Below are 24,874 nucleotides of genomic sequence, written 5' to 3'. Positions count from 1 at the left end.
CCAATTAGAAGCTTTGGGATGGGACCTAGACACTGGATATATTAAAGCTCCCTGAGCAATTCCAAAGGTCAGCCTTGGTTGAGAAGCCCCGCCTTAGCGGGTACTGAGTAACCCGATAGTTTAAAAAGCATTATTATAGGTCAGAGACAGTGTGGGTACCTTGCAGCTTTCTCTACATCAGTGGCTCTTCCCTGGGGTGATTTTGTCCCCCAGGGGACATTTGGCAATGTCTGGAAACATCTGTGATTGTCACAACCAGGAAGGAGGAGCTATCCAGTGAAGAGGCCAGGAATGCTGCTAAACATTCTACAATGCACAGAACAGCCCCCATGATAAATAATTATCCAAAATGTTAATACTATTGTGACTGAGAAATCCTGGCCTATACTTTGAACTGACCAAATGTTAGTAACACTCAAACATCTATGGGATCCCCAGATTGGATCCCTAAACTGACAGCCCTCTCTATATTAGAAGTTGAGCTGGTTAGCACTTAATAAATAATAAGAGAAGCTTCCTGGTTTGTATTGGCTCGGGAAGTCCAGAGCTAATCATTACTAAGCCGGACATAAGCCATGACCTCTTCATTAGTTACCACCTCTTGCACACCTACTATGTATCAGGTGCCACCAAGTGCTATGAGGTGGGGTAATGACATTTGCTAAGTGTCCTGATGCCAGTTTTATATAAAGCAAAGCCAGTGGGGACTGTTCAGCTTCAACCTTGTTTTGACAATGCCTTGCATTACCTGACAAACAAGAACCATGCCAACCTACATATAAATCCTCGGAGGCTTTGCGACTCACCAGCACTGAACTTCAGGGTTTATCTGAGTTTTATGACTTAAGCACTGTAGTAAGATCTTCTTTTCACTGAAAAGCACTTGTGCTAAAAAGTCATTTTTATCAAGGCTGTCACCGAAAAAACCCACAACAGTGCAAAGGCCTTTGTCGCTCTGCCAGCACCGTCCTGAATGTTTAGGCAGACATCCCCGGAGGTTCCACTCCTTTTGTCCTCCTTTATGCTACAGCCATAAAATCAAGCACTTGAGTTTTAAACATTTTACACAGAGTGTGTTTCTTCAGAGTGGAACGTGGGATATAGAGTGTAAATAAGAGAAGAAATAGAGAGCAACTTTGAAATGTACCCTCAAGTCACAGAAGAGCAATACTACGTCAAAGCAGATTCCTCAAGAAGGGGCAACTCCTGACTGATCCCTCCACGTCAACCCTGCTCAGGTCTGCGTTCTCGTTCTCTCGGGCCAGAGGCAACTAGGTTCATACGCTCACAGCTGAGGAATTTGGAAAAGGAGTTAACTGCCACTCCTCAGGCACATTCCAATAAGAAGAAAGCAGAGCTGCCAGAGGCAGTGAAGTGTCCCTGACTGCAGGTCAGTGGAAATTTCCTGCTGTGGCTAGGGGTTAGTCAGCACTCCTCCGGACCACCGGTTCTCCTGGCTCCAACAAAGCTGGACGCCGACAAAGGCCTCCCCCAACCCCCACCAAGCTTTAGAAGGTAATGTTCTTTCCATCTGCTTCTTGGGATGACCTGAGAGCTAGGCTACTATGATTTCTACAGTAGAGACGAAGAAACCTCGGAGAAGCTACTGGCCTACCCAAGGTCAGAGAATCAGCACTGGAGCAAAACCAGAACTGGAGACTTCTGACTCCTGGTCATAGCTGGCCTGTATGGCACTAACCCTGCCAGAAGGAAGACCTCACTAGCTCCCAAGGTGGATTTCGGTTCTATCTGTAAGATTTGCCTTCCACCCACACATCTGAGCTATGCCTTCCAGACCAGGAATTTCTTCTTCTTTTCTCCATGAGACAAGCCTTCAAATGTCTGAAGATGTCATTTGAGCCTGATCATGACTTCAGATCCTCAGGGCACTATTTCCAGCCCCCTCAAGTCCTGCCCAGATACTGTGGTTGTCAGACCTTAACCAGCCTGGGCTCTGAAATGTGGTGCCTGGGACAAGGCTTGGTGTTTGGGGTGCGGTCTGACAGATGCACCATAATGGTTAATTCTGTGTCAACTTGACTGGGCTACAGGGTGCCCACGTACTTTGTCAAACATTATTCTGAGTATTTCTGTGAGGGTATCTGTGGATGAGATTAACATTTAAATCAGGAGACTAAGTGAAACAGACTGTCCTTCCTAACATGTGTGTGGGCCTCATCCAATAGGCTGAAGGCCTGACCCCTCCCTGTCTAAGAGAAAATTCTCCTGCCTGACAAACTCGTCTCCTTCAAATTGGGACATCAGCTCTTCATGGTTCAGTAATAGCCTCCTGGACTTTGGATTCAAACTGGGACAAACTGTTTGGATCTGGGACTTGCTAGCTTCCATAATTGAGTGAGTCAGTTCCTTACAATAAATCTCTTTCTACACCTATGTGGACACAATAAGGCCCAAAATCACATTAGCTTTTCTATCAGCTGAACCCTGCTGTTATTTCCTATTCATTAATTTATACTTTAAAAATACATGTGACATGTATCTATTGAGCTTCTAGGCCAGGCACTGTTGGAGATGCTGGGGTAACAGTACAGAAGGGGGCACGCAGAACTCCATATCCTTGTGGAGATTACGGTCTGGTAAGGAAGTCAGAGGCGTAAAATAACTAAGTAAAATACGTAATATCCTAAGAGGTGCTATGGAGAGAGAAGAGGAGAAGGTTTAATGCTGTCAAGGGGAAAGTCCAACTGAGAAAGTCATTGAGTAGCTAAAGTCCTGAAAGAGAGCAAGCTCTGCAGACTTCGGAAGGAAAGCATCTGTGGTTCAGAGAACACCAAGTGTGGAGGTCTGGCAACAGGGAGCGGGAGTGGGGAGCCAGTGCGGCTGGAGCACTGGGCTCTGGGTGGGGGAGAGGACACGTAGCTGAGAAGATCAGAGAGGTCAGGGAGACCAGGAGCTCCAACCTGACCTTACCCTTACCTAACCTTACCGTGCTGGTAAGGGTTTGTGACGTTCAGTTTGGGTGAGATGGTCACCACTGAGAGTTCGTGAAAACATCTAACAAGTGCTTTAACAGAATTACTCTGGTTGCTATGGCCAGTCTAGACTGAAGGGAGACAAGAGCAGGAGAGCAGGAGTAGACTTCTGCAATAAACCCAGGGAGAACAAGTGGCAGCTCAGGGCAGGGCGGTGGAGATGGTGGCACCTAAATACCCAGGTCTTTATTTTATCGGGGTGAGGCGTTTTACATCCTTCCCTTATACCAGTACCTCTTTCATACAAATACAAAGTCTTATATTTATTCCTTAGACCCATATTTGAAGTTTGTGGAGAACACAAACACATCTTTATTCTGTTAGCTGTAAACATCGCTGTATTTCCTATGTGTGTCTTCTACACGTTCATCTGAATCCCTGAGCAATGGAATAAGACCAGGCTAAGGTCTGTGGACTTGCAGGTACACCCCAGGGCTAACCCAAGCATGCTAAACAGCACTTGCTGGGGTCCCGGGTTGTTCAGCCACTACAAAGTAACTCCATAGAACCGCCCTCGTCTTATCTCTAAGGGCATCATGCTAGAACCTGTCCAGAGTCCTGCTGAAATAAAGACAAGTTCTATCACTGTCATCCCTCTAACAGTCAGGGCCCTACCCCCAGCCTCATCTTCATGGTATGGTCCCCTTATTAGAGTCTGGCTTGGGTTAAGGTCTGTGGAAGGACACAGATGTAAAGAGAATAACAAAAAGCAAATACCTTTTCTCATACAAGGAGGAGTTACAATCACAATTACAAAGAAAATGACCACACGAAGGAATATGGAATTGTTTTTTAAAATGTTAAGAACAAGGATTTTATATTTGGATAAAATGGCAGAAACTTTCTAAAGCTATTGATTCTATCCCCCATTCTCCACCTTGCCATCCTACCACCGCACTTTTGGCCCTAAGATCAACCTGTATCTCAACCATTACAGTCACCTCCTATCTTCTGACCTGCTAATCCTGTCTCCCTCCTCCACCCTGGCACCTGAGAGATCATTCTTAAAAAAGTCAACACATGATGATGCAGGACAGTATCTAAGCATCTGAGATGGCATATGACCAGAGAGGGCCTCTGCCGGCCCCACTTCGTACCACACCCCCAGGTCCCCACCATATGGAATCACTCATCCTGCTGCTTCGGGCTCCCCAATCTTTTTACATCCTGCTCCCCACCTGCACTACTCTTCCCAAGCTTCGCAGACTCCCTTCCTCTCCTCAAGCTGTCACACCTCTCTCCCATGTACTGTGACCATTTGCCAGCAAAACTGGCAAAAGAACAACACCTTGAGGGCCAAGAAAGCGTCTTGTTCATTTCAAATTTCCCGGGCTTGGCACACAGCTTGGCACCAAGCAGGGACTTGCTAATTGCCTGCTGATTAGAATTCAACTCTGTTACAGGAAAGGATATGCCATAATTTCTCTATTCCTGTCACCCCAACTCCTTACTTCCCTCATTGCCCAGGAAATGATCTTTTAGCCAACCTTGAAACCCCATGATTTGCTTCTTCACCCAATAACTCCAGCTAAAAACCAATTATTAAATCATTCAGTAGCTCCATGTCTTCCCCCCAAAATTCAGTGAACTTTCCTCCTGCTTGCTAATTAAAACCCAGTCCTCTGACATTCCCTGACATGACAAACATCTTCCTGTGGGAATGAATGGAAGGCTGAGCTACAAGAATCCTGATCCTTAGCAAGCGTCTGCTGAAGGGGCAAACGTGAAGCACTTTACTGCTAACAAGCCCTGGGCTGCCGAGATGCACACTGGGCTGCCTCCTCTCCTGAGTGCTCTTCCCTACTTCAACCACGCACGACATTTGTATTTTAGATTCTGGTTATGCTACCAGATTTTTTTTTAAAGAGCAGAACATTACTCTATCTGCCAGTGCTGGGAGTTTTATTACAAGAACTTACGGCGAGGCAACGAGAGCCAAGTTTATTATTTTTTCTGGATCAGATTCAACAACCTTGTCCAAAAAGAGCAAGAAAAAAGCCAAAGAGGCAACCAGCTCCTTTGTTTCCACACCTGCATTTGAGCTTTAACTCTTAAAGTCCTAAGCAGATCCACGGAAGCCTCAAGATTTATCTCCCAAGCCCAAGTGAAGTGAACAAATCCTGGCTGATGGGTGCAGTCACCATTTTCCTGGAACAGAGGTTTTCTGTTTTAGCACTTAACTCAGCACACCAGCTGACTCAGAGGCCCGGTGGTTGCATCACAGTATCCCTCTGGGCCCCCCCAAGTTGGTTTGGTCTTTAGTGAGGGGGGAAAGAGAAACTTTGCAGAGGGTGGTGCTATACCCTAAGGACTACCCTCGTCCTGGGCCCTTCCTCCTGCTTCACTGCCCTCACCTCATAAAGAATGCTCCCAGATGAACGGTCCTGATAAAGAAGTCTCATCTGAACTTTGTCCTCACCCTCCTCTAAGGCCACTCACATGTTACCTTCTCATGGGGCCTATTTAAAATTACAATCCAACTTTCCAGCAGCCCCACTCTAACAATTCTGATCCCCCCCACACACAACCTGCTTTCCATGTTCTCATTGCTCTTAGATTGAACAGTCATCTACCAAACTATCATATAATTTACTTATTTATTATACTTATTGCCTATCTCCTCCCACCAGAACGTAAGCTTCTTCAGAGGCTGGGATCTTCGTCTGGCCTGTTCATGAGGGTATTCTGTGCACCTAAAATAGTGTTGTATACAGCAAAGATACTCAAGAAGTGTTTGTTGAATGAATGAATGGATCTTGAGGTCCAACCGTTTGGTACTACCTGCCTAAATTTCTGTAATGGAGAAGGATTCTGAGGGCATTTCATATACAGTAGTGGAGAAACGAGGAGGAGTCAACATGATGATCAATCATGTGTCTGCCAGTGGTTCAGGGCAGGCTGTACCTGTCTATAGCTGTCAAGTATAGTAGCCACTAGCCACATGCCACCACTGAACACTTGAAATATTGCTAGGTAAACTGACCTGTGTTGTAAATGTAAAATACATACCGGACTTTGTACTATGTCATATAGCACAAGAAAAAAAGCAAAGAAATCTCAATAATTTTTTTTATTGATTACATGTTATTTGGTTATACTGGGTTATACTGGGTTAAATTACATATGCCATTACAATCAATTCCACATTTCTTTTACCTTTTAAATGCACTAATGGAGGATTTTAAATCGCCTCTGTGGTTTACATTTCTATTGGTCAGCACTGCTCTAGAATCTCCTCCTATATGACTCTAAGGAAACACTCATAATATCCACCTATCCCTCTGCTTCTTGATCTGGTCTCAGAACATAAATTAGTGTCAAGAAGCCACCTCAAGTTCAATGCTTCACAAAGTGTGATCCTTAGGCCAGTAAAATCATCCTGAAGATTCCAGGGTGAGTAGGAATGTAGGCTACAGGAAATTGCATTATAACCTTCCTCCCACCACTCCCATGATTCCAATGCATATTTGAAGATCACTGCTCTAGGCTGTAGATACAAATATTACTTAAATTCCAAATAATCTTTGTTAAGCATGAACAGGATTGTGTACAGATCAAGCAAGAATCCTCTCCTCTGTGCTGGTAGAAAAAAGAAAGAAAGAAGAAAAAAAAAAAAAAAGCCAAGAGGGAGAGGGTAAGACCAAGTCATGGATGGAGTCATCATCTTGCACATCTAAAAAGAAAGAAATGTGCCTTGTGAAATCAGAGGAGCCACAGCTACCCAAAGATAAAGAAAAGCCTGCTGACATCCCCAAGGAAAATCTATTCCAGGAATCACACACGAACACACCCTATATCTCAGCTGTGGTCCATTTGGAGCTTGAGTTGCTGGTTGGGTGAGTGCCTGCTACTCAGGTTGTATACGTCCTTGGGGCTGGCTGCCCTGCTCTGCTCTGCTCTCACACCCAGCTTCACACATTCACATGACTTTGGCATTGGTGAAAGTGCAGCACGTAGACAATCAAGACCATCTCCTCTCCGTCTTTTGTTCTGCCCTGCCCCCAGCTTTTACGATTACTACTCCTTTTCCTGGACTCCTGTGCACACAAATCTCTTTTTGGAGTTGCATGCTTGGGAAAATAGAGCAAAATAAGAAAAACAAATAAAGCAAAGAAAAATTCAACAGTATTTCCAAAACACCTGCTGTGTCAAGTATTTACTAGTTCCATTCTAGAGGAAAAAAGAACATAGATACAGTAGAATAGGAATTTCTCTAGAATTTAGGTTTATATGTAATTAGGACCTATGCAGATGTGCCCTAGAACTCATAACAGTCCCCACACAGAAAGGCACTGAGGTTATGCTGTGGTGTATTCCGTGCACAAAGTCCAGTAAAAACAAACTTACATAAAATACTGGAACAGTACTGAAATATTTACCTCCCAAATGAGGACTAAACCCTATATTCTGAAAGAGGAAAATCACATGCTCTCCCTACCCAATTCCTGGGAGGGCTGTGCTTGCCTATTTCCTCCGAAGCCACGTGATATGAAATGTGATCTGAAACATGTTTTCTATTAACCATATATCATGACTCAATGTTTTTTTTAAGTTTGTTTTAAAGAAATAATTTCCATGCCCACGAACCTACAGTCATAATTTGTAATGCTACATATTCATGAGCCATGGGATTATGGTATCTGCCAAAGGTATACTCAAGAAACACAAATCCATGCAACCATTTAAAAATTCTTGGGTGTTTTTTATTTTGTATCTACAACCAGATTACTTTCTTCTACTAAAATGATTAAAACACTCAACACTTTTTCTCAAAACATTCATGATGGTCACCCTCTGCTTTTAATTTTAATTTTTGCTGAAACATAAAGAACTAAAGGATTGAAGCTGGCCTCTGTTCTTAACACCCAACATGTTTACACATGTCCAAGAAGAAAGCTCTGAGACGCTGCCCCTCTGAATATAAACATGCACAAACTTGAACGTGAGCCACTACAAAAAGCAATACTCTAATCTCCCATGGCAATGTTACAAAAATGATAGTATATGTGAATATACAAAGAGGAGCAAAATATGTCACTCCACCTGAAAGACAGACTCAGTCTACACAGGTTAACAAATTAATGAAGCATGACTGCTTTATAATGTAGGCTTTTCCAAAGTAGAACCTGAGGCCACACAGGGACCCTCGATGATCTTATAAAATAAGCTCTCCAGACTCCTAAATTTACCCTTTTCCATCCATCTCTCGGGATTTTAGGATGAGCATGACCCAAAATTTAAAGTGCACTTGCCATCTAAAGGGCATTTTTCAGGGGCACCTGGGTGCTTTGTCAGTTGAGCGTCTCTTGACCAACTCAGGGTTGTGAGATCAAGCCAAGCCTGCTTAAGATCCTCCCTTTCCCTCTGCCCCCTCTTCCCCTTATGTGCTCTTTCTCTCTCTCTCTAAAAAAAGGGGGGGGGCATTTTTCCAGAAAAAAATAAAACGTTGACATTATTACTATTACTTACCAGGATCCTCAATCTGTTTTTGCTCTCCAAATGTGCTTCTGGGAAATCCCTCACCAGGGAAGATTCTTTTAAGTTACATCCAATCTGGCAACCCAGGTTCAAGGGCACAAATGGAACTTTACAAGTGCTTGGCTCCAAAGAGGTTCTCAGAATTCCCTTTACAGAGTTCCTCTTTATCAAGATGGATAATCTAAGTTCCATTTTATAGACAAGGAAATTAATGGTCAGAGAAGCTACAGGATCTGCCCAAGCCACACAGCTGACAGAAAGCAGAGCTGACAACAGAACCACAGATTTTCTTGCCCACTGGAGAGCTATTTCTACTGCACTACCATGGAGTAGTCGGCTACTCTCAAGAAATCAGTAGAGCTGGGTAGACAGAGCCCCACCTTAGCCTCCTAGCAATAGAACACTGGAGATAATAACCACTGCAGTGTTGCTCCAAACAGTAGCTCTGAACATTACCCAGCAGCCTGTATCAGCCAGAAACTATACAATGTCCAGAACAGGCTCTCTGTGATAAACATGGAAGGGCTAGATCAAATGGCCTTTTGTGGGCCTTTAGCAGAGGAGGTAGACAGATAAGCCCCTGAGTTCTAGGTATACTCTGGGTCCTAGGATCACAGCCTTGTCATTCAGCACCCCCAATGGGACAAGCCAGAAGCAGAGTGAAGAGGACTCCCTGGCCCAATGGCGTTCAGAGGCCATGTGAGGATATAGCGTCACCACCAGGGGCAAAAACCAACAGCAAAAAAACTGTTCTCGGGATACACATTCTACCTTGGGCAAAGGAACAAGGAAGGCCAAAGAGGCCCTTTCTTCTCCTGCAGAAATCAGCTTCTAAGCCAGGGGTTGGATGACGGCCGTCTGGAGTGCCAGAATTGGGCTGCCTCAAGTAAACCCAAGGACTCTATGCCCGGGAAGGAGTCGGGCCATCACACAGTCCCCGTCAGAGATGAGGAGGGCAGGCCACCTGTGCAGAATGCTAGCCCAGGGCCTCACTGAGAGGACCAAGGCCCAGCCACGAGCTTTCTAGCCAGCCTCACCACAATCTCCCAGGAGACAAGTTTCTCTCCCTCCTACTACATGAAAAAATACTCTGCAACCTCCCTTAACAAAACACTCACTTTTTCTACCAAACAGCCCCTTGGAGGCTGCCTACCACATTAACCAAGGGCACCAGCGATGTACCGTTTGATATAATTGCCCAAAGCTTGGGAAGGGCAGATTCATCGGATTGCCAGATGAGCCTCAGACTCTAACGCCCTACAGCATGTAATGGAACTCTACACGAAGAAACCAGCCTTCCCCCCTCAGTGAAATCGAGTTTATTTAACCTCAATTTGTTGAATGAAACCAAAGCCTTCACAGAGATGGGCCCCAGGCCTGCACACAGACATGACACAGCAAGTCCAGCAGAGCCAGGAAAAGTCTACGCTTGCATGAACCCTCCAGGACAGGATGTCTTGATCAGAAGGAAGACTACACCCAGGCAGACCTCGTAAGGCCAAGGGGCCACTTGCTGGCAACATTCACAAGCCTGAACCCAGCAAGTAAGATAAATCCTAGGAAGTCTTCCAAGAAACTCTTTCTGAACCAGGATTACCAGCTGAAACTGGACTCTTTCCAATGCTCTAATTGCCACAGTGACATTTAGGAAGAGCTCTCTTACCACAAATGGACCAGAAACGCGTTCCTAGGAAATATGGTAGTTGACTGACCCTAGTTCATGAGAGGATCAGGCCCCTTACAATTAGGGCTCTTATGGACAAGCCACAAAACCAACAGATAAGCAGTCTCTGGAACAAAAATGCATGGTACACAACCACTTGGAATATCCCACAGGGCACAGTGACTCATTCCACAAGAGACGTTTTTTTAGAAAGAAGAAGAACCAATCTTGAAATGTTGAGTTATTTAATCTGCCTTTGAGACAGAATTTATCATTGGAAAATCCAAAATGGTGTATCTAAATCCCTAGTCTATATACGTTCCTACGATATAGGAGCAGCAATTCCAGTTGAGCAAAAAGCTGCTCGCGTCTGCAACCCTGACCCGTGCTGCACCTCAGTTAGTTTCACAGAGGGAGCTGCCTTCATTGCGTTTGGAAGATGATTCTCATCTTCCCCAATTTTCAGGATCCAACCACGGTACTTCTTACCCTGAACTGCAATTCCCAATCTCTTCACCATCTCTAGCAGGCAGCTCCTCTAGGGTAGGCGGTCCACTCCATTTCTCTCTGGAACCCTCCATACGTAGCCCCAGTTCCCAACATCCTGCAGGCACTACAAACCGAGTGTTGGATGAATGAACAAGGCTCCCAGGTATGCTAATCTCATGTTTTTCTAAACGTGGGGAGAACTGCCAAACAAGGGAAAGGAGGAATTTAGAAAAGGAAAAAAATCATTTCCAGATTTTTAAATGCGACGTAGTGGAGGATACAGGAACTTTTTTTAAAGTTCCCTCCTCCACAACCAAACTTGAATGTCTGAGTTATTTGAAGGGCATTTTTGGATATAACTCTCGGTTACACATCACTTGGAGTCATGAAAAGGAATGCGTGGACATGTGCCGTGGTATAGGCTGTGCATGTCCCTTCCTAGAGCAGAGCTAAGCACACATCTGGGGCTATTTAACAACTGATTGGAAATTTCGCCTTCTGATTTCCAGTTAAATACTGGGCACAGGAAAACAAATAGCACTTGTTTTTCACTGAGCCTTGTCAGTCATCCAAACTGCAGTGCAGACCAGAGAACTGCCTGTGGTTTGGTGGCAGAGGCCCAAAATATTTAGATCTTTTTCCCCCCAAGTTTAAGGAAAAGGAATAAACCAGATTTTGGCAACACCAGCTTCTTCACCCACCCCTCCCCCTCCTCTCAGAAATACAAAACTAGATTTTAAATATTAAGCGTGTTCCTGGTATTAATTTACATTTTTCATTAGGATTAAATTTTGATTTGTTTTTATTCCAAAGCCAATAGCATAGTGTTTGCTTTCTCTCGTTTTTTTTTCAGCTGCCCTGCCCTGATATTTACTTGGATTTGCTGAAGAGGCAGTGTTCGGATTACCATTTTCTGTTTCCAATTAAATTGGGATATAATATCTAGCAGCCGTATTATCAAAGCATCATAGAGTCTGAAAGTCAGGAGGACTTTTAGAGACTGGCTAGTACCACCTCCTCACTTCAGAGATTAAAACACTGAGACCCTAGGAGTGAAGTGATTTTGTCCAATGCCACAGATCTAGTTAGTGGCAGTACTACTGTGTAGTACTCAGACCTCCTGATACGCAGGCCAGGGTGTTCAGCAGAAACAAAAACCTGAGTTACCTCTGAGCAGGGTTGCCTCATAAAATACAAAACAGCTAGTTAAATCTGAGTTTCAGGGATCCCTGGGTGGCTCAGCAGTTTAGCGCCTGCCTTCGGCCCAGGGTGTAATCCTGGAGACCCAGGATCAAGTCCCACACTGGGCTTCCCACATAGAGCCTGCTTCTCCCTCTGCCTGTATCTCTGCCTCTCTCTCTCTCTCTCTCATGAATAAATAAATAAAATCTTAAAAATAAATAAATAAATTTGAGTTTCAGATAAACAATGAATAATTTTTTAGTATAAATATGCCCCAAATAGTGTATCGGGCATACTAAAAAGAACTATTTGTTGTTTATTTGAATTTTAAATTTAGTGGGCATCCTATAAATCTGTTAACTCTGGAAATCTTACCTTAGAAACTAATATCTTCTCCCACTCCATACCTCTACTCAAACATACACACGTATACATACATTTCTTTCTTTTTAATGTAAATGTCTGGAAAACATAAATTGCAGCACAGTAATCCCAAGAACGAGTGAAATTGGAAGAAGTTGCTGCTTGTTTTCTGACTTTCCTCATCTGAGATGCCTTTCTTCCTTATAAGCACGTAAAACAACTAAGCCTGACATTAAAAGGCTGGCCAAGGCCTCTGGGTTAGACATTTCATGTCTCGTCTTGAGAGTTTCTGCTTGTCCCAAGGCTCTGTGTCTGTAGACCTTGCAGGAGGACGCACTCAGTTTCAAAATACAATAAAACAAGATTAAAACCAAACGAAATCAGATACATGGGATAAAGTAAAAAGATACATTTTTAAATTCAGTCCCACTGATTTTTACACCTTAATCTTTAAAAAGAGTGCTGAAGCAAATTTTTTTCTAACTTGAGATATAATTCACCTATTATAACATCCAGACTTTTAATATGTACAATTCAGTGTTTTTAGTATATTCACAGTTGTAGTCCAGTCATCACTATCTAATTCCAGAACATTTTTGCCATTCCCAAAAGAAACTCTATGCCATTAGTAGTCATCCCTCATTCTCATGTCCCACCAGCCTTGGTAATCACTGACGTACTTCTGTCTGTTCTGGAAACAAATGGAATCATACAACATGTAGCCTTTTGTGTCTAGCTTCTTTCACTTATAATGTTTTCAAGGTTCATCCATGTTGTGCTATGTATCAATACTTCATTCCTCTTAGTGGCCAAATAATATTCCACTGCATAAATATACATTTTTTAACCCACCTATCAGTTGATGGATATTTGGATGTTTCCACTTTTTGGCTGTTAAGAATAATGCTGCTATGAACATTTGTGGGCAAGTTTTTCAGTAGACATATGTTTTGCCAATTGTCTTCTAACGCACCATTTTACATCCTGCCAGCCATTCATGAGGGTTCCAGTTTCCCTACAACCTCAACAACACTTGTTATTATTTGCCTTTTTTATTAGAATCATCCTAGTGGGTATGAAGTAGAATCTTGTTGTGGTTTTAAATTTGCATTTACCTAATGACTAATGAAATTGAACATCTTTTCATGTGCTTTTGGCCGCTTGTGTTTTTTCTTTACCGAAATGTCTATTCAAATTGTAGCATATTTCTTTTTTTTTTTTTTTGTAGCATATTTCTAAAGACAATCTAGCATTGTCCAATCTCTTTTTCTTTTTAAGCAAACTCAAGTTGACAGTTCAGACATTTATTGCCCAGTTGCGCTATGCTTTTTCTTCAGTGTGGAAATAACTGCATAAATAAGAATGAGTTTTTGTGGTCCTCCTAAGAGATTTTTCTTTGTAATTTCAACATGACAGACTGAGAGACTAGGGTTATTCCTATTTCTAATTGCATTGAGGGACAACTCTAACGACTCAATATCCTCTGGGCCATCCATATACCCTACAAAAGAAAATCTATACAGCTGTGACAACTCCGTCATTCATGCACACAAGGATATGTGTGTGTGTGTGTGTGTGTGTGTGTGTGTGAGACTCATACTCAAAGACTCACTACTTGACAATGAAACAATCACTCCTCACTCTACTCTCATTTCCAAAACAACCAGATAAAGGAACGGCACTCACAGATGAAACTCAATACCACTCTCTCTCTGCCTGACCTGCTCCTTCTTGCTTATACTGTGAAATCATAAGAAGGACTAGAATGATTTGACAGAAAAAGCCAGATACATTTATCAGACACTATTAAAGTATAATGTCTTTAGTCACTCCCATGGGTGACTAGTCCCTGTTAACTAATTATGAAAGGCTCTCTTTTTAAATCTGGGTAGCTATAATAATGCAGATGTGTCAAGTTAAATTAAAAGGTCATCCTGAACAGAGGAGAAGATATCATTGCTTCAACTTTTCTCACCACCCTACTTAAAAAAACAAGAACAAGAACAAAAACAAACAAACAAACAAAAAAACCCCAAAGTCATTTAGTATTGTAACTCTACCTGGGAAGTAAAGACAGTTCTAAGACAGTAATGCTTACATATACAGCTTAGACTAAGAATCAAGAGACTGCCTGTTAGGGCCCCTGGGTAGTTGAGCATCCAACTCTTGATTTTGGCTCAGGTTGTGATCTCAGGGTTGTGAGACTGAGCCCTGTGTTGGGCTCTGTGCTCAGTGGGCAGTCTGCTGGAGATATTCATTTTCTTTCTCTCTCTCTCTCTCTCTCCTCCCGTTCTTCCCCCCCCCTCCCCACCATCCTCTGCAACTTTGCACTTGCTTGATAACTTGGAAGAAGACAGTGATGGAGATGGCTAAGCCTCAGCTTCTGAAAATTCCATGGGCCTTCTGAAGTGTTTATAAAATAATGTAATTATCTTATCTCCAAACTTTAACTCTTAACTACTATAAATGGATAAACAGAATTCACCACTGGTTTTCCATCTAGCAGCAGATCCCTCTGCTGCAACAGCTGTCCAGAGGATAAGCAGACCCTGAAATCCCTTTCCAGCTACACAGAGCAAGGGAAGAACTTGCCTTGCCTTCTTCACTTCACACACTCTTTCTCTCAGGGAGACTTACCCAGCTTGTGAGAGAGCTTGCATCACTCATCCACTGACCTGAGAACCTCTAGAAACAACAGATGTTCCACCTTGAAGAAATGTGCAGAGAGAAGAAAACCATTCTCCCTAAAGAAATCCTGCTGGGACTTTTGGCAGAGTTCAAGGGTCCCCAAATTTAAATCCTTGGCTTCCCCCAGTGCTGTCTCCCCTGTGTTGGTAATTTTAAGTTCATTGTTTGGTCTGTAATTTCCTTCCATGGCATTAATTCCAAATAGGGGTGATGTCAAATTGTTTACTAAAGCCATCTTCTTGTGTCATTGTTAGTACATTTTAAACTGATGCTCCAGAAACAATTCTCATATATCTCAAACAAAACTAAAGCAAATAAATAATGATTAGGACTAAGATACTATCTATTAAAACTCATGGAGTGGTAGGTTCATGCAGAATCTCAACAGTGACCAATACAACTATGATATGTGTGGCCCCCACTTTACATCTGAACCTGTAGCCCAGAGAAATAGGAACTCCTTTCAATCTCCGTCAGGCCAAGCCAGACATTTATAATTAGAAATATAAATTCAACATCCTTCCCAAGTGTTCTCTACTCTGATAATAAATAGTCATAACAAGAGGAGGGTAACGTCTATGAATAGGATCAGGCACTGTACTAAACATGTTACATGTAGTCTCATTTAATCAAGAAAACAACCCTGTGATGCAGGACTGTTAATTTTCCTATATTATAAATGAGGAAAATCAGGTTCAGAGAAATAAAATAATTTGCTTTGAGTTACTACTTGCATTCAAAGGAGGGTGGGCAAAGCCTTTGCTCATACCCTCTCTCATAACCTGCCCAGGGTGGTAGCCTCAGACAACTACTGAATATCTGCAGTGTGGCTGGTATGCCAAAGGAACTATATTTGTGTTTTGTGTGTGTGTGTGTGTGTGTGTGTGTGTGTGTGTGTGTGTGTTTTAATTTCATTGGGCAGCCTGGGTGGCTCAACAGTTTAGTGCCTTCTTTGGCCCAGGACATGATCCTGGAGTCCCGGGATTGAGTCCCGTGTGGGGCTCCCTGCATGGAGCCTGCTTCTCTCTCTCTGCCTATGTCTCTGCCTTTCTGTGTGTGTGTGTGTGTGTGTGTGTGTGTGTATCTCTCATGAATAAGTAAATAAAATCTTTTTTAAAAAATGTCATTATTTACGAGAGAGAGAGAGAGAGAGAGAGAGAGAGAGCGTGTGTACACACAAGCATGGGGAGGGAGGCACAGAGAAGAAAATCTTTGGCAGACTCGTGCTGAGTGCAGAGTTGGATGTGGGGCTTGATCGCAGGAACCTGAGATCATGACCTGAGCTGAAATGAAGAGTCAGATGCCTAACCAACTGAGCCACCCAGGCACCCCAATATATTTGTTATTTTGGTTAATTTAAATTTAAATAGCTTACCCATAACTAGTGCCTTCAGTATTGGACAATACAGCTCAGCATTCTAAGGGTTAAATGTGCATAAGAATTTATGATGAAAGCCATTACAATTACTATCACAAATACCTTTATTACAGGAGATTGACAATGATTATGAGTATGAAAGAGCCAGTCTGGGGTAAGAGCTTATTGAGTATGTCCCAAGGTTTGAAAGACTATCACTCAATTTGATTTTGTCCAATGGTTCCTAATGACTAGATTCAGGTTATGTGCATGTTGGGCCAGAATACAACATAAATGATACTGTATTCTTTCTCAGGTTATCACATTTAAAGGCACACCATGTCCACCTGTACCATATTGTTGATGTTAATTGTGATCACTTGGTTGAGGTTCTGTTGGATATCTCCACTGTATGCACTGTTTTTTCATTTGTTATTAAGTATTTTGAGACTATGTAAATGTACTATTCTTCAAATTCCCTCCACCTTTGCTATGTTTAAGCTTTTTTTTTTTAAAGATTGATTGATTGATTTGAGAGAGAGAGAGAAAGAGAGCACATGAGCAGGGGGAGGGAGGAAAAGAGAAAGAGAAAGGGAGAGAGATTATCCCAAGCATTCCTCACTGATCACAGAGCCTGATGTAGGGCTTGATCTCATGACCCTAAGATCAAGACCTGAGCAGAAATCAAGAGTCACTTAACCAACTGAGCCATCTAGGTGCCCCTACTTAAATTTAACTTCTTTTGAAGACTCTTGCTCAAAAAACTTTCACTATGATGATTACAAATTCAGGAATTTTTAACTCCACCATTCTTTCTATTATTGATTGGCATTTTACAATAAAGAAGGGCTGTCTCTTATCTCTTTTTACTAATTTATCTATTTACTTATTAGCTGTATTGATTATGGGCTTCTACTTTATTCAATAGGTACCTTGAGTTTTTAGAAGTATTCTTCAAATACAAGTGACAAGAAAATATAGACTTGAATTTACAGTCACTAATTAGGCAAAGTTTACTCACTATGCAAAAGAAAGACTATTAACTAAGTCCTCTTCTTGTTCTGGATGCTCTGGAGCAAAGGTTTAAAAGCCTAAGGCTCTGCAGTTAAGGACATTAGCATGGAGCTCCAGCAATAGACAACATGAGTTATCACTATGAAGGGCAGTGTTGCTCATCATCAGACATGATATCATACCCCAAAAATTCCATCCAAACAACCCATCAATTTCTCCACAACTAGCAAACTTGAATGTTCTGGCAAACTCAAAAGGACATGATTTACAAATAGTAGGTAATATTTGGATCTTTCCACAAGAGCTGGGTTCCAGCTTTTTTATAAAATACAAATGTTTTCATTTTGGAACGCTCTGTGTCACTTTCTCAACAAACAGATCCTCATATCAGAATGTAGGCCTGTGTTATATACAAATAGAATGGGTTTGTGTGTATTTATTTTGTGGCCAGAGACCACACACCTAGTGGCTATTTACAATGTTTACATTACTCTTGATGCCACCAGAGGAGTCTCAGAACTGAGACCAAAGCCCAGGCCACACAGAGTATGAGTGCAGGTCCGACTCTAACATGAAAACTAGACTGGACCCTCCAGCCACACAGACCCATGTGCAGTTGCAGTGTTTGTCTTCTGTGACTGCTTATCTCCATCATCCAAATACCACTAGGAGCATTCTTCAAATTTAACACACTATGGACTCTGGTATTGTTTCAATGAAATAAGCCTTAATTTTTTAAAGACTTGTAAAAGTTTTGGGACCATTGTATCCTTATGCTAAGGACACTTTGGGAGAGTTTCAAACACTCACCAAGAAAAGTCTGGAGACCCCAACTGCAAGCCTCTCTGTCTTCAGATGCCAGACCAGGGGCTGTGGAGAGTTGAGCAGGAACACGACAGGCTTGTGATGAATGTGGACTGAGGAGATGGGATTTAGGTGCAGAGTGACCTAGGAATGAACAGAAAGAAATCTTAACAGTGGCTTTCCATTAAAAAAATCACTTAGCGCAGCATCTGGAATACTTTTTCACATGTCTTCATTAAGAGAAGCTGTAGTTAGTTCAGATTCTATGGATAAGATATATTAGGTTGGACTCGATGATACTGCCAATATCTGGTCATTTTTTTACTACAAAAATGGCTACCCTGTGTAATTCAACCCACACTAATCTCAACCAAAATATGATTCAGCTCCCAGTAATAGTGGAACACAAATAAACAGAGCACTTTTTTTTTCTTCTCAAAGTTAGCAACAGCAGAACACAAGTTACCTTCCCTCAGGACTGTCCTCTCCTTCAAGGCAAATGATTAAGGTAAAAAGTGGGATACCGAATCCCCTGGGAGAAGGTCATCCCTCCAGATTGCCAGAGAGAGCACTTTCTTCTCTTCCAGGTGAGCTCCAACCTCTAAAAAATTAAGTAAGTTCTGCCAAAGAAAAGTGCCGAAAGCTAAGGGAAAGGGGGCTGCCAAGGGGAGCTGCCAGTGCTTTCATCATCCCAGCTATTAGCTGGAAGGGGTTTTCCAAAAAGTGAAGCATAGAGAACACACAGAATAAAAACTGATTTGTATATAAACCTAGTTTAAAAAAAAGAAAAACAGGGAAGAGAACCACAAGCCTGGATAAGAAAACTGTGACCAGTTGTGACAGCAGATCAAGGACTACTGTAAGTTACCACTGTCACCGTTAACACCATCAGAAAGCATCTACGAGGACAGCTGGAAACAGTGGGTCCCACCATATCTTCTGGGAGCACACCAGCCAAGGTAGGTTAACGTGAACACAGAAAAACAAAAGGGTGCCAAAGGAATACTGAACAGATGCTTTCATATAAGCATGTCTCATACTGGCTTTCTCTATAGGAGGGTGAGGCAAGACCCAAGAAGCACATATTTTAAAAAGTTGAACTCACTCAAGAGCACCAGAGAGTGATGAGAGGGAAAGCACAAAAAATGACTTTAGTTGGCAAGACACAGATCGAGTAATACACTGGGAATAACAGAACATCTCAGGCCTAATCCTTAGGAGGACTAAATGGCCTAGATCTATGATCTGAGTCTAAATAGCCACTAGGGATAGAGCACTCAAAGCTGGACTGCTTTCTGTCTTCCAGTGGCTGCTGGTCCACTTTGATCTCCATGTATCTCTGCCTTTTATTGTAGGGACTGCCTATGAAACCGATGTCACTTATCACAGTAGCCTCTCAGGTCACTGATAATAAGGCAACAAACTTTACTTTCAATACCCATGCCTCAGCACATGGTAGGTACTCAGTGAGCACCAACTAGATATTTAATTTTCTAATTTCCAATACCACAAAAGCACTTCATTCTATTAATAATTTGCGCTATGGTATTTACATACCATGTCCACTCATTAACTGTTGAGTGTGTCTTAATCTCTGAGACTGCAAATACTCCATAGGGCAAAGATCTGTCTTACTTTAATACTGTGTTCAGGGGGATCCCTGGGTGGCTCAGCAGTTTAGCACCTGCCTTCGGCCCAGGGCCTGATCCTGGAGTTCCGGAAATGAGTCCCATGTCGGGCTCCCTGCATGGAGCCTGCTTCTCCCTCTGCCTGTGTCTCTGTCCCTCTCTGTCTCTCTCATGAATAAATAAAATCTTTAAAAAAAAATACTGTGTTCAGAGTACTAGACACTTGTTTAAATGATAGATTTATCACAGCAAATGCATCAATTTATGTTACCTAAAAAGTTAAAAAGGCTGAATATGTTAATTGGTTGAAAGGGACTTAGCTAGCTAATTTACAGAAAAATTTTAAAACATGAGCAATACTATCATGTGCTATTTCTGCAATACAGCTAGGATCATTTTTTACATTTGGCATATGCAAAGTACTAAAAGTAGAGTACTAATGAACAGTGATGTCAAGTACAGCTATAGCATAACAACACATTGCTTGGTTGTACAAACTCTACGTCACGGCATTTTGCACAGCTGTCTGCATCTAGAAGTAAACAAATTGATGGCCACTGTAAATGAGAGAGGCTGCCAAAACAGAGCAGGGGCAAAGAGTCAAACTGTATGTAGCATCAACAGAGAGATGCACACTTCAGAAAGCACACACCATGGAGAGTGAATTAAAGAGAGATGAAATCATTACTTGTTCAAGAGTACCTGAAAAATTGCTAAGAAATACTCTGCCATGAACAGTATGTGTCAGTAAAAAGTTTCCAGAGTTACTCATTCCAAAACTGTTTATCGAGCCCCATCATGGCACAAAGAATAGCCACGTGTATCTGCAGAGGGTACGTCAACTCTTTTCCTGGTGATTTTCTTTGCTGCCCTCAGGCATACCGCTCTTGAAGTGTGTAGATAAAATAGCAATAAATATATATCTCAAATGAACAAGAATTTTTTTTTAAAAAAAGGAACTTAGGAAATGAAAAGAAAAATGTGTATGAGACAGATATTGGTGCCGGGGTCCAAAATTTTCCAGATGGTCAAAAGTGTCGAGGCCTGGCTCACACAATCAAGGAAAGATTTCTAGGAGCCACAGCTCTGAGCTTTCCTGGAAACGGCTCCCTCTTCAATATGTGGCAGCGTCTGGCCAAGATGAATCCCCGACTCTGGCACACAGGGCCCAGGCAAAACCCCAAAAACCATCTGGCAGAGAAAAATTCACACTATGATTGGGAAATTAGAAGAAAAACACTCAATACTTTTTTAAAAAGATCATTAGGCAGGAACAGAGAGTCCCCCAAGCACCCACTCACCCAGTCTCTCAGTATCCTTCCTTTACTAGAATAAATCTTGCTGAAAGGAAGACAAGAGGACAACCAAAAACAACCAACAAAAGAATGAAGGTATAAAAGCTCCCCAAACGATGGGGAGAACATACCCGGAATACCTCTGAAAGAATTCCTGGCTCAGGTGCCTACTTTCTCTCAGGCTGAAAAGAAAAGGAAAGGAAAGGAAAGGAAAAGAAAATCCTCTTTAGAACCAACTGCAGCTCAGGGTAGACTGGTTACAAAGATAAGAACATGCTGAAGGTTTTCATGGGTAGATCACTGCCCCACGATCATGGTCTGAAGACCAGAGCTGAGGCAGACTGCAGCAAAGAAGTGGGCCATGGAGAAATAACACAAGTGGTATCTGATGATTCCCAGCTTGGCAATCCAAACGGATCAATCCTGTGCTAAATTTACATAAAGAGTCACCACTTAGTCCATGGGCTTCATGAGCAATAACAAACTAAACCTAGGGGTTGTGTGACTGGAAAGGCTGATGAAACCAAAGGGGATGCACCCCCAAATGAGGGAACAATGACTAGTCTCTAAATTGGTGGCTTCTGTGTTAATCTTTGGCAGTAACAAAGCATTTGAGAACTTATTGCAAGAGATAAGCCTTCTCACCACACACAAAAACTCCCATATGCACACTACATTTTGCAGGCAATGTCAGAGAAAATATATTCCCTGTAGGGCCCATGAATTCCAGATTAAGTACCCATTAACCGAGGTTAAGGAGGCCACTGTAGAACAAGAACATTCTAATGGCAGAAATAGAAACAAAATGACTCCATGTAATTAAACTAGAGATCATGCCTCTGATTTTAACGTCAACCTCTCAGAGAAAGAACTTAATGGATGGCAACTCAGAAGTAAAACACTTGTCCGTGCAGTTTCTGGGGTTTCAGTGACCTCTTAAAATCATATTGACTGCAAAGTGGTCCATAAAGCCTCATCTAAGAGTTCTGCTCTAATCATGTTTGTCTCAAATAGTCCTGCATTTCAGTCTTCCTAATGGCATGAGAAAATGCAAGTAAATCTAATCTATCACATCCCATATGTAGACACTGTCCCTCATACATTGCTGATCCTTCCCCTAAATGAGGAAAAGCTCATTGGTTCTGAACTAATGGAAGGCTAATCTGTTCTATGACATCTATTTATACTAGGTCTTCTGAGATTATCTGTGTCCTTCAACAAACTACAGATGTAATTAATGTATTTCTTCTATTTTATAAAGAAAAGGAAAGTAAAACTCAAAGTAAATCTTTTCTAAGTACTTGCCTGGGGAATCTGAATACAATTTTGACCAAAATCAAGGCCAGTTCTAAGGAGCATAAAGCCTCTGGGTGGAAAGACAAACTTCCTATCTCCCATTTAGGAAGCATGTCCTTGCCCATGTTATCACCAGAAAACAACAAGGACAATTTTCTCTGAACCTTGTTAGGGTGAAGACCTCTCAGTTTTCCAAAAATTATCTTTGATAAGCAAAAACTACATATTGTCTCAAACTCTGTAAATCACTTTATGAAAATGAATTATATACTTACAGGAAAGAAAAAAACCCCTCCCTTTATGGAAAGATGCCATATGAAAATTGTTTTGCATTTCTAAGGGTTCCGAGTAGAGATGCAAGATATTTCTAACATAGTGATTTCAAAAATTTCCTATTAGTTACCCCCCCACACACACCGACTCCTGGGGTTTGTTAAAATAAACATAAGCAAAGTGAGCAAAACAACTGATATAAGAGTTAAACAGCTGTCTGATTTTGCTAACGTGTCAGTGAGGTTCCATTTCAACATTTCTGATTCTTGTAACAGTCCCTGTGGACCCATGAAACAATGAAGTCATCCAAAACACTACCAGAGAGACTCCTGTTCTCTAAAACCAGACCAAATGCTCTGAAATGGATGATCCAACAATCAGTTTACTAAGAAGACAGATAAGGAAAGAACTCTAGCATAAAATCACACCCTGGTCTGTATATAGCCATCATCTATCCCCTACTCAGAGGTAAGGAGACATCCTCTTAGCAACACTGTTGGTAGTAACTGCAAACATCTTGAATCTGGATCTCATAGCACCCTAAGTCACACAGACATCCGGACGAGACACAAGTCTATTTCAGTATGCTGGGGTACCACACTGAACTCCAATTTCACTTCTATTTGAGCAATATGGCTTTTAGGAGCTCAAATCTGACCCCAGATACATCTGAAATGTACCCATTGCCGTGAGCAGGAAATAGTAGTTAGTAGCTGCAAGTGTACCCGGTCTAAGGAACCCCTCCAGCTGACATTTTATTTGCCATCGCTTGTCTTTTGCCATTTGGGAATTGGTATAAAAAGACTCCCTTAAAATATTCTTGGAGGGGTTAATGTGGAGCTTTTAAAATTTTTCCTGATTATTTTTACATTTCTTTGAATTTATAGAAAAACATCAATCAGTTGGTACTGAATTCAAGGAATCTCTACCCCCTAAGTGACTCCACCCTCACCCAGAGAGTCCACCAATCATTCTCTCTGGTCTCAGCAGCACTGGGGTCAGGGATTTCACACTGCTGTGGCAAATGATACAGAGCTCTTTTTCCCCAATAGTTTTGTCTTGAAACCATTTAACATGATGAGAGGGATACAGCCACTCAGTTCTAAAACTAATTCCTCCTCCCCCAAACAAGGACAGGATTCAGGATTCCCTGGGAGCTTCCGAAAATAATCTATTATGACCACAAAACAGGGGGGAAAAAACCTAAAATGAAAGTCTGAAATTTGATGCAGAAATAAGCCTTCCCTCTCTGCTCTATATTTTGAATGCTCTGGAAAAATACTCGGAACTAAATTTGGGTTGGGGGTTGAGGGGCAAGAGCTCATATAAACAGAAGAATATTTCTGAAACTACGGGTCATGGCCCTCTAACGGGGTCCTGGGAGAGTTGCAAGGGGATTCCAGAGACCCTGGCCCTCCCTTCCCAGAGTAGCCCACAGCCCAGTCACTATGGGGAAGAGAAGCAGGGAAAAAAGAGACCCTGGATTTGGGCATATTTGGGGGCAAAAGTGTGGCGGGAGCCCTTAGCAGGCCAGTGCTGATGGCAAGTCTAACTCATAGGTACTGTTCTGTCATCTGTTAGTGTAAGTATCTGTTATCTGAATATCGTACTGGAGGCCAACACACCAGGGCTTCTCAGGATTCTGGCCTGCAGCACCTTCCTGCCAGCCCCTGGACACACATGAATGTCCAGCTCAAGATCAGGGAAATCTTTTCCTATCTGCAGGCAGGACTGGAGCTCAACAGTGCTCCTACAGACCAGGCTCATTTTTCTACTTCTGCATGGCACTGCAATAATCTGTTTGGATGTTTGTCGTTTACACACACATACACACACCCCATCCCTTATACTGTGAAATCCTCGAGGTATTCTTCAAGGGCAGAAACAGTCATACTCATTTCTGCATTCTTGGGCCTAGTGCAGAGCTGAACACCTAGCAAGCAGTCAATAATTTTTCTGAAAGAGTAAATAAAAGGAAGAATAAGTTATTCACACACACACACAGAAATTATTTTGATAGTTATGAATATACAAATCGATAAAATGTGAAAAAGCCTTTGGATCAGGTTTTCCTTCTCAGAAATAAATAACAAAGATTGGAAAAAAAAATTGACCAAACATTCTCCTGTCTCTTAGAGAAGAGAATTTCAGAGACTTTTCACTTAGCCAATGAAGTATGCTAGAATAGTTAGAAATTAAAATTCTAGGGACACCTGGTTGGCTCAGCAGCTGAGCATTTGCTTTTGGCCCAGGGCGTGATCCTGGAGTCCTGGAATCAAGTCCCGCATTGAGCTCCCTTCATGGAGCCTGCTTCTCCCTCTGCCTGTGTCTCTCCTCTCTTCTCTGTGTAT

General features: G+C 42.2%; 1 protein-coding gene across 4 annotated transcripts in view; it reads right to left on the bottom strand.

Annotated features, from left to right (window-relative positions):
* Nucleotides 1-24,874, bottom strand: part of TGFBR3 (transforming growth factor beta receptor 3) — a 193,008-nt gene that overhangs the window by 55,646 nt on the left and 112,488 nt on the right. For all 4 annotated transcript variants that reach the window (XM_072754638.1, XM_072754636.1, XM_072754639.1 and 1 more), the window contains exon 4: nucleotides 18,038-18,175. In XM_072754638.1, coding sequence (XP_072610739.1) covers nucleotides 18,038-18,175 — 138 coding nt within the window. The remainder of the gene's footprint in view (nucleotides 1-18,037; nucleotides 18,176-24,874) is intronic.

This window comes from Vulpes vulpes, chromosome 3, assembly GCF_048418805.1.
Source record: "Vulpes vulpes isolate BD-2025 chromosome 3, VulVul3, whole genome shotgun sequence".
Taxonomy (NCBI): Eukaryota; Metazoa; Chordata; class Mammalia; order Carnivora; family Canidae; genus Vulpes; species Vulpes vulpes.
Note: the sequence above shows the minus strand (reverse complement) of the source record. Positions and strands in the feature narration are given on the sequence as shown.